General features: G+C 51.5%; 1 protein-coding gene across 1 annotated transcript in view; it reads left to right on the forward strand.

The window, feature by feature from the left end:
• The first annotated feature begins 10,665 nt into the window (after positions 1–10,665).
• The window catches only part of CETP (cholesteryl ester transfer protein), a 24,553-nt gene continuing 20,870 nt past the window's right edge, over positions 10,666–14,348 (forward strand). The window contains exons 1-6 of the mRNA XM_006148405.3: positions 10,666–10,855; positions 11,677–11,791; positions 12,722–12,856; positions 12,945–13,015; positions 13,257–13,344; positions 14,197–14,266. Coding sequence (XP_006148467.1) covers positions 10,738–10,855; positions 11,677–11,791; positions 12,722–12,856; positions 12,945–13,015; positions 13,257–13,344; positions 14,197–14,266 — 597 coding nt within the window. The 5' untranslated portion in view covers positions 10,666–10,737. The remainder of the gene's footprint in view (positions 10,856–11,676; positions 11,792–12,721; positions 12,857–12,944; positions 13,016–13,256; positions 13,345–14,196; positions 14,267–14,348) is intronic.

Here is a 14,348-nt window from a genome sequence, read left to right on the forward strand (position 1 = left end):
TAAGGGGGCCCAGCGGGTGGTGCGGTGGTAAAGATGCTGGATTCCCACATAGGTGACTGTGGTTCGAGTCCCAGACCTGGTGGCTTGCTTTTTTCTCTTTTCTCTGTCTATCTCTCTCTGGTCAAAGTGAAAAGATAGCAATAAATGGAAATACATAAATAAATAAATAATAGGATATAAACAAAGACAATACTCTCTTACGGTTGTACAATGGGTTTGTTTTTTTGTTTTTCAGTTTTGCTATAGGGCCCAGCACATTCACTTGCCAGAGAGACAGAGAGGGAACCTCTAGGGGTAGCTGGAGGCTGGAGCTGAGTGGAGAGCGGTCCTAGGAGATGAGGCCCAGGGTGGGCAGGGCCAGATTTGTAAGGGCTTTCAAGGCTGCTTCGGAAGAGTGGCATTTCTGTCAATGTGACTAGAGCTGCAAGAGGGGCTGGGCGACAGGGCTAAGGGGAGTGCAGTATAGACAGAAGCCCCGCACTTCCGCACTTCCAGGAGCTGGAGCTTTATGGAGGAAGAAGAAGGAGAAATAATCTAAGCCCTGGGGGTGCAGGAGGAGCAGCCCACTGCAAGCCTGCAGGGAATGCAACAAATGGAGGTCAGAGAGAGAAGGTGGAGGGACAGTTGAAAGAAATGGTAAGGGAGCAGTGGAGAGTGCGGATGACAGAGGGCAAGGTGAGAGGCTTTGGGGTCCCAGAGGGGGAGTCACTAGTGCAGGCTGACTGAGGAGGCGCCACCTCGTGGTGGTGCTAGAGGCAAGCAGGGCAAAGAGACAGCAGGGAAGGCAGGGTGTCTGTTCTGATGACAGCCTTCTGGTTGGGGTTGGCCTGTGAGGGGAGGCAGTTTGTAAGGATGAAGCCAGAGGAGCTGTCACCAGGGAGGGACAGTGGGGACAGGCGGGCTGGTTTGAGCCTCAGCGAGCTCCTGCTTCCTCACCCATAACATTGACCCCTGTGACTCGTAACATGGAGCCCCAAGCTTGACAGAAAGAATTAGGATGCTTCCTAAAGGTGACAAATGTGACCCAGGGGTGGGTGTGCAGAACCGTTCTAGATAGAGAAACGTTTTATTTTAGTAGCATGATATTTTAAAATGTATGAAAAAAGTACTTTTCCATTTAAAGTAGGGATATAAAGTTCCTTTTAAAACACATTTAAGTAAAAAAGTGAGTCAGTTTAAAGGTCAAGTAAATAATAGTCTAAAGCATTAGCAGAAAAGACGGAAACCATGACTGATTCCTGAGCCACGGAGGAGCAGGAAATACCGAGCTCGAAAAGCTTGTGGACCTCTAGCCCCTGACAACGTTTGCTTAAACACAGTGCGGGATGCCCACACGCTTGTGAGACAGGCAGAGGCTTGGGCGTGTGTATGTCTCACGGCAGATGTAGCTGAGTGTGTGTATGGAGTGTGCACCTCTGTACACAAGTGTACACGGACTATCTGCACGTGCATGTGTGTCAGTCTATCTGGGCCGCCATGTGGGCACAGGGCATTAGGTGTGAGCACACCCTTCCCCCGTGTACACAGACTAACTGCATGAGCATGTGTGTCAGTCTATCCAGGCCGCCATGTGGGCACAGCGGCATTAGGTGTGAGCACACCCTGCCCCCGTGTACACAGACTAACTGCACAAGCACATGTGTCAGTCTATCCAGGCCACCATGGGGGCACAGCGGCATTAGGCGTGAGCACACTCTGCCCCCAGGTACACGGACTATCTGCACGTGCACGTGTGTCAGTCTCTCCAGGCCGCCATGTGGGCACAGCAGCATTAGGTGTGAGCACATCCTGCCCCCATGTACACAGACTATCTGCACGTGCATGTGTGTCAGTCTCTCCAGGCCGCCATGTGGGCACAGCAGCATTAGGTGTGAGCACATCCTGCCCCCATGTACACAGACTATCTGCACGTGCATGTGTGTCAGTCTCTCCAGGCCGCCATGTGGGCACAGCAGCATTAGGTGTGAGCACATCCTGCCCCCATGTACACAGACTATCTGCACGTGCATGTGTGTCAGTCTATCCGGGCCACTGTGTAGGCACAGGGCATTAGGTGTGAGCACACCCGGCCCCCCCCCGTGTACACGGACTAGTTGCACGTGTATGTGTGTCAGTCTATCTGGGCCACCATGTAGACATGGGGCATTAGGTATGAATACACTCCTGTCCCCGTGTACACAGACTATCTGCACATGCACGTATGTCAGTCTGTCTCAGCCTGGCTGAGGCTTCCTGGAAGGCCCAAGGCTCTGAGAGTGGGCCTGTTGTTGAAGGCACCTGTGGGCTACCCTGGGTGGTCTCAGTGGGTCCTAGCGGAAGAGGGTTCCTTATCCAATTGATTTTGGTCACCAAGGTGCTGACACCTGGGCCTCTAGGAGCAGGGCTGGCCTGGCCACTTCCAGTTCTTCCTCGTCAGGGCTCTGTCATTCTGTCTCTGGGCCCCTTTCAAGGTGCTCTCGGTTTCCCCTATTCTCAGCACTTAGCCTGTTCAGAGAATACTGCTCACTGCTCCTGCCCAGGCTCCCTCTGCTTGTGGGAAGTGGGTCCCTTTAAGGCTCCAAAGTGGCCCTCGTAGAGGCCACTGGACTCAGGAGCCCTGTTCAGAGGTCCCTTGTCAGGCTACCACCTGCCTCCTGCCAGCATGAATGGGGAGGAGTGTCCCAAGACGACCACAGCAGAGGCAGTGATTAGCAGGAATCCTCCAACCCCTCACAGCTGTTCTAACCCGGAATCTTTAGTGAAGATCTACTGTGTGCCAGGCACTGTGCCAGGAGCTACCTTCTGACGATGGCGGCTCTGTCTTCAACTGGCCTTGGAGGACCTGGGCAATTAGACCAGGGGACAGCACCGTCCTCGCAGTACAGAGAAGGGGATGATGACATCTCTGACCAAGGTGAGCACTGTGCTAAGACTGTCCTCTGCAGCAGCGCATTGACACTCCCACCACCCTGGTCACGTCACTGAGGCTCTGGGAGTTGAGTGACTTACTCAAGTCACGCAGCCACAGAGCGGCCCAAGCTGGAGCCACGCGAGGCTTGTCATTCTGTAGCTGTGCTGCATCTTCTGTGACCCTCAGGCACTGTGGCCTATGCTTTGCCTGTGGCCCAAAGTAAAGGAGCTCACCAATCTTGGGGTCTAAAGGGTGATGTTACCTCCCTTGCCCTCACCCCTACCCCCACCTAGGGGACGAAGTTAACAATGTAGTCCCTTCCAAATAATTCTCAGACCCCCATGCACACAACTGTGGTCTGGGCTTTGCCATCATGATCTGCTTCACAGAAAAATGGGACCATATTCTTCTCCCTTGGTGACACCACGGTAGGCTGAATAAGGGCTCCCTCTGCCCCAAAGAGAGCACCATTATCTCTCTGCTTCCTGGCCAGCCAGTAGCATGGTATTTAAAGTGGCTGGATCTCACATGGCCAACTCCACGGTTTGAGTCCTGGACCTGGTGGCTTGAGAAACATGCCAGTTGTGTATGCATGCATGCCCAAAATCCCAAGAGGAGAATGGAGTTAAGGGATAGTGGTGTGGCCATCCCCTCCTGGGGGGAAGTGCTTTCCATCTTTTTCTCTCTCTCTCTCTCTCTCTCTCTCTCTGCTGAATGTAGGAGCCCTATAGCAAAACTAAAAACAAAACAAAAAGACGTCCCTATCCTGTGACTGGTATCCACCTGAGAAAAGGGTGGGGCTTTTGCTGATGTGGCGAACAATCGTGATATGTGATGATCCTGGATTGGCTGGGTGGGTCCTAGAGGCAGTCCCAGGTGTCCTTATAAGAGAGAAGCAGTGACGCAGCACTCTGCAACACCGGACCCAACGGGAAGGTCATGTGTTCACATCCCGGATCTCCCTGCGTGTACTGGGTGAGCACCTGCAGGCCCATGAGGTGGGCTAGCTGAGGCTGGGGACAGATTGCAGAGTAAAGACCCTGTTGAGGTTTCACCCTCCTCTCTCTCCCTCTCTCAGAAGAAATAAACTGAAAATAAAAAAGACAGACAGAAGCAGAAGGATATTTAATACCCAGAAAGGAGAAGGTGAAGTGACTATGGAGGCAGAAATCAGAGGGATGTGGCCAAGCCAGGGGCCGCCAGCAGCCAGTAGGGCAAGGGAGGGATCTGTCCCTAGACATTGCAGAGGGAGCCGCCCTGCTCACACCCTGACTTCAGCCCGACGTCTGGCCTCCACTTGCCATGAACTGCCTGAATTCCCCTTAAAACAATATAATAGATGTCAACAGGGAGTAAAATCATTCAAAAGGGATGAGTTTGTAGTATAAACTTTTTTTCTTTTAAATTTTGCCAGAGGTTGCGTGCACGTGTTGGAGAGAGATGGGGTGGGGGAGGGGGAGGGATGTGAGAAAGCGCCTTCGGTGGGTGACAGTCACATTTCTCCCTCCTTTCAGGATCTCGGGCATGATGCACAGGTGCCAATGTGTTTTTCAAGCGCCAGGGTCCGGGACTCAAACCATGCAGCTGACCGTGTGGGATCTATCACGTAACGACTGGCCTGAGTATTAACTGACTGTAATCTAATTCATTCTGTTCTAATACATATAACTTGATTTGTTTGTTTCTTTCTTCCCATGAGAAAAAGAGACAGAGAGACAGACAGAGAGACTGCACCCCCAACAGGGTCTTGGGACTGCAATCCACCCTCAGCTTCCACCAGATCTGGATCACCGGCAGGTGTGTGGCCCGTTTACTCTCCAGACTCAAACCCAGAACTTTCTCATGTAGATTAACCTCACAGAGTGATGTGTTTTATCATGGCTCCACCTCCCAGCCCTTCTCATTTAATTTTTAACAATAGTCCTGCTTAATAACTGATTTGCAAAATTCCTGAGAATTTAGCAATGAATTCAGGTTCTTTCGCACTCCTCAAACTTCCCTGGGGGCTGCTTCTCGGAGCTTGAGGCTTAAGCTGTGGTGGTGACTACAGTTTTGTCCTCAGGCATGTGATTCTCCAGGTCATTGACCTGCCCCAGCCCTTGATGCAAACAGGAGGCCACAGGGTCCCCATGTCCTTCCACTTGAAGGAAAGGGCTCTCCTTGCAGTCTGGAAGGAAGCCTTCCTGCCCTAGCTGGCTGACCCCACATCCTGCCTCCCTATTGAATCTAATGGCCTCCACTGAGCTCTCACTGTGGGAAACAGAGCCAAGATTTCTGGGAGGGGCCTTTACAACCATCCCCTATTTCCTAGGCTAGGACTGTCTGTAAGAGTTTGGGAAAGGGGCCAGCCCTGTGCTCACTGGTTAAGACCTGGGCATTGGGAGCCAAATGGGACTCTCTGTAAGAGTTTGGGGAAGGGGCCAGCCCTGTGCTCAGTGGTTAAGCCCAGGGCATTGGGAGCCAAACCCTACATGGTAAGGCAGCTGGATCCTATGTGACCAACTGTGTGGTTTGAGTCCTAAACCCTGTGGCTTGAAAAACACACCAAGAGGGACCAGCAGACGTCATAATGGTTACGTCGCTGCACTCCCATGTAGTTGACTGGATTTTGCATGTGTGCCCAAAACCTCAAGAGGAGAATAGAGGAGAAGGGATCGCAGCATGGCCACCACCTCGGAGGGTTATTTCTCACTTTCTGTCTCTGTCTCTCTTTGTTTCTCCAGCAAGCATACAAGCTCTGTAGCAAAAATCTCTGAAAGAAAAGAAAAACACACCAAGAGCATGTGCATGCGTGCCCAAAACCCCAAAAGGAGAAATGCAGGAGAAGTGATTGCAACGTGACCATCTTTCATGGGGAGTAATTTCTCACTTTCACTCTCTCTGTCTCTCTCCAGAAAGTGCATGCACCCTCTGGCAAATTAAAGAAAGAAAGAAAAGTATGCCGGGTGTATGTATACGTGTGCCCAAAGTCCTGACGACACGGAAGCATCTAGGAAAAGGGATTGTGACGTGACCATGCCCCATGGGGTGCTTTTTCCCTCTCTGTCTCTCTCCCTCTTTGGTGAGCACACAAGCCCTTTGGCAATTAAGAATAAAGCCTATGGCATGGTGGTTAAGGCAGCTGAGTCACACAGGGCCAACTGCACGGTTCGAGTCCTGGACCCGGTGCCTTGAGACCTACACTGAGAGCATGTGCATGCATGTCCAAAATCTTCAAAGGAGGGAGAAATGGAGAAGGGGTTGTGGTGTGGCCATCCCACAGAGGGTGTTCTCTCACTTTCCCTCTTCTTCTGTCTCTCTGGCAAGTACATGTGCCCTCTGGAAAAAAAAAAAAAAGAAAAGAACAGAAAAACATAGGAAAGATCCAGGATGAACAAAGTTAAGCTTTAAGTAAAGACTGAGTTAACATTCCTGAGCTTTCCTTTGCCCCAGACTGCAATGCGACATCTGAGCCTGTCCCATGACCATCTTGTCCGACCTCGCTCTGCCTGGCAACTTAATCTATAAAGCCAAGGCAATCCAGGTGCCTGGGGAGGTTGTGAAGATGGAATCGGGTAGGAAACAGCCCCAACGTCATCCACAGGAGAAGGGCTTGATGGAGACGGTGTGGCCATACAATGAGGGCAGTCAGCCGCACAGAGGAATGAAGCCGGGACACGTGCTGCGGTGACCTGGAACCCATGAGGATAAGTGAGCAAAGCGACACATGGAAGACACATGTGGTGTGAGTCCATTTATAGGTATGCCCAGAATAGGCAGATCCAGAGACAGAAGTCTGATCTGTGGTTGCCAGGTGATCAAGGCAAGGCAGAATGGGGAGTGACTCTTTTTGTTTTTTTTTTTTAGAAGTTTTTGCCTTAGAACATATGCAATCTCTGGAGAGAAAGAGACAGAGACAATGAGAGGGAAAGTGAGAGCCTTCCCCCCAGGGGGGATGGCCACGTTACAATCCCTTCTCTATTCTCCGACTGGGATCGTGGGCACGCACGCACACGTACCTAGTGTGAGTTTCAAGCTACCAGGTCCGAGACTTGAACCACAGGAGGCCATTTGGAAATCCAGAGATATAATCACTACGCCGTCTGCTGGCCCTAGGGAGTGACTTCTTATTGGGTATGAGGTTTCTTTGTTTAGAACTAAATCAACGATTGCATAATATTGCAAATGTACTAAATCTCACTGGATTGTACATTTTATTTATTGTTTAGAGACAGATTTTTGCCATAGGGTATATATGCTTGCCAGAAAAACAGGGAGAGACAGAAAGCAAGAAACCACCGCTGCCAGGGGGGATGGCCATGCCACAAACCATTCTCCTCCATTCTCCTCTTGGGACTTTGGGCATTCAAGCACAAATGCCTGGTATGAGTTTTAAGCCTCCGGGTTTGGGACTCAAACTGTGGTCTACTACGTGGGAGTCCAGTGATGTAACCATTACATCATCTGCTGGTCCCAAATTGCACATTTTAAAATGGTCAATTTTCTTAAAGGTTTTTGTCTTAGGGCACGTGTGCTTGCCAAGAGAGACAGAGAGAGGCAGTGAGAGGGAATGTGAGAAATCGCCCTCTAAGGGGGATGGCCAGACCATTATCCCTTCTCCTCCATTCTTCTCCTGAGATTTTGGGCACACATGCACTCATGTCCGGACTGATTTTCAAGCTGCCAGGTCTGGGACTTGAACCATGGTTGGCCATGTGGAGTCCAGAGCCTTCACTACCACATTACCTGCTGGCCTCAAAATGGTCGATCTTAATTACAGGTGAATGGTAAATTTGCTACCACAATAAAGATGAAAAATAAAAAGATTAAAAGACAGTAAAAGAGTGGGGCCGGCAGGTGGTATGGTAGTTAAGGCGCCTGGACTCGCACATGGCTGATCATGGTTTGAGTCCTGGACCTAGCAGCTTGCTTTCTCACTTTCCCTCTTTGCCTGTCTGGTCAACTTCAAAAAAAGTACAAATAAAATAATGACAATGAATTTTTTTTTTTAAAGCAGTACAGTGGTAACTGAGCCCACATAAAAAGGACCCTGTTTTGCAACCCAAAGTCTGCATAAGCTCTGGGTGCCCAAGATCAGGGATGGCTGAGATTGGGAGTGAATTGCAGCATGAGGTCATGTTGAGGATGTCTCTCTCTCTGTCTCTGAAAGAAATGAATAAATAAACTTTAAAAAAGCAATAGATGGGCCCGCAGGTGGTGTAGTGGTTAAGGTGCTGGACCCCCACATGACTGGCCGTGTTTTGAGTCCTGACTCTGGAAGCTTGAAACTCACATTGGGCACGTGTGTGTCTGTGCCCAAATCCCAAGAGAAGAATGGAGGATAAGAGATTGTGATGTGACCATCCCCTCTAGCAGGTAATTTCTTATTTTCTCTGTCTCTGTCTTGCTGGCAAGCACATGTGCCCTATGGCAAAAATCTCTCTCTCTCAAAAAAAAAAAAAAAAAAAAAAAATAAAAAACACTGAAAAAATAAAAAAAAAAAAAAAAAAAAAAAAAAAGCAAAATAAAACACTGGGAAAAAGCAAAAAAAAAAAAAAAAAGAAAAAGAAAGAACGAAAAGAAAAACACATAACTTGAAAATAGCTGATATTATGATTATTATAAAGTCTTATAACTTGAAAATATAGCTGATATTATGATTATTATAAAGTCTTAAGAGTCTGAGATGCAGAGTCCATAGCTCAAAAGGAAAGGCTTTTCTGGTTTGGGATTTGTCTTTATTTTGTTTTTGTTTTTAACCTGTCTTCCCTGGGGTCTCTCACACTGCTAGTGCAGGCTGGGACCTGCTGCACTGAAGGCAGGACTGCTGACCGCCAGTACCCTGCCAGGGGCACCCTCGGTCATTGCCCTCTACTGCCCTGGGACATAAACAACCCAGAGAACAAAGGCCTGCAGGAAGTCCTCATGCTCCTGGAGAAACGGAGCCAGTGCACGAGGCTGCCCTGCCCGGCCATGAGTGGGCACTTGGGCACTGCGGGGGCCTGGGCTAGCCTGGCAAGGCAGTGGGTACACGCCTGCACAGCTGAGGGGAGGCCTCATGACACTTGCAGGTGTGAACCCCTTCTGCAGATGCCCGGGGAAGTCGGCTTCCTCTTGGAGCCTTGGGAAATGGTGGGGCGCAAGTCCGTGCTGTGCTGGTCCTGGGCAGTGCTGGGCTCTGAGTAGGAAGATAACACAGGGCTGGGGAACCCCTGAGAGAGGCCGAGCAAGACTATTTCCTGGGCTCTTCCCCGGGGCACAGCATCCTGTCCATATCCCAGCAGCCTGGACTCCGATCCGGCTCCGGGCTCCGTTGCAGGAGGGAATTGAGGGGACAGCACTATTGCCACAGTCACCACAGGGAGTCTTGGCCCCAGCCATGGAGGAAGGCACTGCGTATTGCAATTTTTGGAAAGACAACACATTCCTGTGATTCCAGATTCAAAAGCCGCAAGAGTCCCCAAGCCTCGCTCCCTGTCACCCCATTCCTCCCAGAGGCAGCTGTGTTCTTGTGCGGCACCCAGAGCTCTTCAGTGTATACTGGGCAGAGTCTATAGGTAGGACTCTTCACAAGGCCCGCTCCCTTTATCTCCTTGGACCCAAGGGATCATGGGCCATACATTGGCACAGTGCGAATGCGAATAGACTCACATGGGAAAGGTCCTGGGTTCGCATCCCAGGACCTCCCTGAGCACAGCAGGCACACATGCACATGAAGGCTAAATGCGGAGATCTCTGATCTAGAATATCTCACAGAGTGAGACACACAGCTCCAGGGGAATCCAAGACGCTGTTACGTGGTACACAGGTGAACATGAAATACCACAAATACCACAGTGAGGACATTAGGGCCTTCCAAGCTTTTAAATCACAGCAAGGGAAAGGTCAGTGCTGGAGTCTTTTCGACACCCACAAAGCCCTCTATTTTATTTTATTTTATTGTAAGTTTATTTCGTCTGAGAAAGAGAGAGTGGGAGGGAAGCAGGCACCCCAACAGGTGCGGCTTAGCCCCAGTCTCAAACAGTCTGGATCACAGACTATGCATGGGTGCCCAGTGGGAAGAGGGGGACCCTGGAATATGAACCTGGAACCTTCCCATCAGGGTCTAGCATTGCATAGAGTGGCACTGCCACTCTGCTACCTGGTACCCCTCCTTTGTCAGTTGAGTTTTAATTTACATGCAACATCAGGCCTCAAACTTAGGGTCATTGTCAGGAAACAATATTTAGCTAGGATTGAATGTCTTTTCTCATATTTATTTATTTATTTATTTGTCATAGGGCACGTGCACTTGCCAGAGAGAGACACAGAGAGGCAGTGAGAGAGAACGTGAGAAATCACCCCCTAAGGGGGATGGCCACATCACAATCCCTTCTCCGCTCAGGATTTTGGGCAAGAATTCACACATACCCCCAAGTGATTTTAAAGCCTCCAAGTCTAGGATTCGAACCACAGTTATCCATGTGGAAATCCAGCACCATAACCACCATGCCACCTGCTGGCTCTGAATATCTTTATTTTATGGTTAAGTTTTGCTCTTTAATTATAGCAAATAAAAAATAGTTTATTCTTAGAGACATTTGCTTATATATTTTAAAAGAATAATTCTAGAACATGTATTAAATAAATGATTATTCAGACAATATAAGATGACAAAAATGGTACAGATGGTTGAGGGGGTGGACAGAGGGGGGATGCCCTGGTCAGACATCCTGCTCTGACCCCAGGAGGCAGCTGGGAGGGTGGGCAGGAAGGAGGCCAATCTCTGGGGCCAGGAAGTGCCTTGCGTCCCAAGGGCTGAGTGGACACACATATACGAGCTCCAGGCAGACCAGCCGGGGCCACTCATCCAGTGCTGCCCAAGAGCCATGCTTGCCACCACACTCCTGACCCTGGCCCTGCTGGGCAGTGCCCACGCCTGCTCCGATGGCACCTCGTATGAAGCCGGCATTGTATGCCGCATCACCAAGCCTGCTCTCCTAGTGTGTAAGTACCAGAGCCCACCTCTGTCCGTGCATCCATCTGTCCAGCCAGGGCGTTCTCAAGGACTCCTCCCTGGCCAGAAGCTGGCCCTGGCTCTGAGATAGGCTGAGTGAAACCATCCTTAGTGGCCTCACCTGCAAGGTGAAACACGTCAGCGAGAAGCCCTCGCTGAGCTGTAAACAGCCAGGTGTGGGGGTTCATGTTTGCTTGAGACTCAGAGTCAGTCTGGGCTTCCAGTTAAGGTTCAGAGCAGAACCACGTCGGGAGGGCAAGTTAGTGGGTGAAGGTCGGGAGTTTAGTGTGAATTTGGTGTTGGGCCAGAGTCGGGGGGTCAGCAGAGGCTGGGTGGGCTCCATCACTAATACTGTGTGACCTTGGTCAGCTCCCCTCCCCTTTCTGGGTCTCCACCTCTTGCTCAATACCATAGAGCATGAGGAAGCTGAGTAATGTGGTCTCTAAAATAGAACAGCTTCTGATTATAGGCTGTTTGTTTTGCCAGAGGAAGGCTGTCTTGATGAGGCTGGGCTTAGCCTAGGCCTGGGTTTAGGGGCAGCCATTGGACTTGAACCATAGGGTTTTCTATGTGTGAGGATCCAGAGGCTATCATGTGCCCAGGATCTCTGACTGGGGTCAGCAGTCAGGGCTCTCCGTGTTCTCTGAGAATTGCCATCCAACTTACTCGCAGTGAGGCCCAGTCTACCTGCTTGGCTTGGAGGCCCTCTGGAGGCCTCATCCCGGTGCATCTGAGCCATAGCCAAGGTTAGGGAGGGCGTCAGAGGCCTGGGTCTGGGCTGCAGCCCCTCAGCCACTTCCCTCTCTTCCAGTGAACCAGGAGACTTCCAAGGTGATCCAGACAGCCTTCCAGCGAGTCAACTACCCAGACATCAAGGGCGAGAAGGCCATGATGATCCTTGGCCAAGTCAACTATGGACTGCACAAGTGAGTCGGCCTCGGGTGTGAACAGGCAAGGGGCTGGGAGGAGCGAGAAATAGCCCAGGACGTGCTCCTTCGGCCCTCAAGGAGGAAGGGCAGCCAGGGGAACTCGGGCCTCTCCACCTGACTTGGCCCCAGGGGTAAAAGCCTGCCACATCCACACCCCCTACCCCCTGCCATGCTTCTTCAACCCACCCCACCCCAGTGCTGCTGTGAGGACTTACCAGAGACTATCAACCTTTGCAACAGCTCCAAGAGATTCAGGCCCTGAAAGGCGCTTTCTCACAGCTCTAGGAAGACGGCGGTCTTATTTGGGGTGAAGGGTGGTGGGGTAGAGAGATCTCTTGGCAAGATGGGTTTCCTGACTCGACTGGAGATGACAGTGACAGCCCAGGGCAGGCTAATATCTCACTTTATCTTGATCATACCCCCAGTGGCTTTGCTTAACAAGTAAGGACACAGGAGCTCAGAGAGGGTATGCGGCCTGGAGGACACACAGCAAGCCAGGCAGTCAGTCTCAGTCCTTGGAACACAGCCACTTTCCTGCCACCTCCGCCTGGGTCCTGTCTGTGTGTGTGTCTGTCTGAGGCCCCAAGGGTGGGACAGACACCATTGAGGACCTTATCTTTGTCTTACAACCAACCTTATCCTCCCTTAAATTCCCTAAACATGCTCAACGTAAGTGGACTCTTAGGCAGAAAAGTTGGAACAGTCTTTGTGGTAGTGGAGCCACCAGGGGGCGCTGGCAGTGCTGGAATGCGGCTTTGCTTTCTGTAAGCTAGGGGTTGGAAGCTGGTGCCGGATTCCTCCAGTCCGGAGCAGCCCTCACTCTCTCTGCATGACCTTGGCCGTCAACCTTCCCCTCTGTAAAGTGAAGGTAACACCATTTTAGACCTAGGCCAGGGCGCTGATGCCCCCTTCCATCTGCTCTCCCAGCATCCAGATCAGCCACCTGTCCATTGCCAGCAGCCAGGTGGAGCTGGTGGACGCCACGTCCATTGATGTCTCCATTCAGAACGTGTCTGTGATCTTCAAGGGGACCCTGAGCTATGGCTACACAGGGGCCTGGGGGTAAGCATGCCCACCAGCTGACGTACCACTCCCTGGTCCTCTCCAGTTTGGAGGCTAGAACGCGGGTCCTGTCCTTGGCTCTTTGCAGATTGAGCATTAATCAGTCTGTCGACTTCGAGATCGACTCCGCCATCGACCTCCATATCGACACACGGCTAAGTATGTGTCCGGTGTCTTCCCGGGAGGCAGGGAGGCCAGACTCCAGGGCTTGGCCTTAACAGAGGAGAAGGTTATGTAGGCAGAGAGTGCGAGGCCACCAAAGGAGGTCTGGCCTGGGAAGAGCATGAGTTGGGGGAGCCCATAGCTTGCCAAGCTCCCGGCTGGCCTAGGCAGCCCATGGGCACTAACGGGCAGCCGGTAGCTGATGCTGTCTTGACTTGCTGTTGGGGTCTCTCTGCAGCCTGTGACTCTGGCAGTGTGCGGACCAACGCCCCCAACTGCTACCTGGCCTTCCATAAGCTGCGCCTGCATCTCCAGGGAGAGCGCGAGTAAGTGCACTGCCTCTGGGGCTCCTGTCCTGCTAATGGGTCCACGCCCCTCCAGGGTCAGCACCCCCTAACCCTCCTCATCAGTGTACCCTCCAAGGCTGGAAAAGTAGTACTAGCCAACGGTGACTGAGAGCATGCCATTCCCACGCATTCGTTGATTTAACCCTTATAGCCCAGCCCTAGGAGGTAGAATCCATGACCGTTTTTACATCCAGGTAAACTGAGGCATAGGGAGCTAGGAAGGAAAAAAAATGCGTATCAGCTGAGTATCCCCTGCCTCCCAGGCATCACACTAATTCACAGATAAAGCTCTAGCCAGGCGAAGGAATTTGCCTCACTGGGGGTGGGTGGGTGGCTGGGAGAGTGGGAGAGGTGGAGCAGGATTTGAACTCTGCATACTCTGACCCCAGAACCTGAGTTCCTGAGTGTTCTACTTTCCTGCTTCTCAGGCTGAGACTCTTTGGCTGGGCCAGCTCCTCTGTCACGGAGCTGTGCGTAGCCCCATTGCACAGAGGAAAATACTGAGGCTCAGAGAGGCCCAAGTCACACAACCAAAGCAAATATGGAATGCAGGAGGGACCCGATGGGGAGGGCTGGGGAGAAGCCCTCCACTCTGGGCTCACTTTGCCCCTGGAGTGCACCAGTGTGAATCCAGACTAGGCAGGTCCGTACGTGCGCCGGGTGAATGTCACAGGAACTGAGATGGCGACGTGGTTAATGTTCAGGTCTGAGACTCTGAGGCTCCGTTCTCCATTGTGAAGTGGGGGTCATTGTGAGGGGGCCCGGCACACAGTAGGTGCTCAAACACACACTGGACTGGCCAGGTCTCACCACAGTGCTCATTCCCTTCAGGCCTGGCTGGATCGAGCAGCTGTTCACAAACTTCATCTCCTTCACCCTGAAGCTGGTCCTGAAGGGACAGGTGAGTGAGAACAGCTGACCCCGCCTGCAAGTCAGAGTCATGCCTAGGGGGCTGACCACCTCTGCTCCTTTCCCTTTCCTTT

This window comes from Tupaia chinensis, unplaced genomic scaffold (assembly GCF_000334495.1).
Source record: "Tupaia chinensis unplaced genomic scaffold, TupChi_1.0 Scaffold000235_1, whole genome shotgun sequence".
NCBI lineage: Eukaryota > Metazoa > Chordata > Mammalia > Scandentia > Tupaiidae > Tupaia > Tupaia belangeri.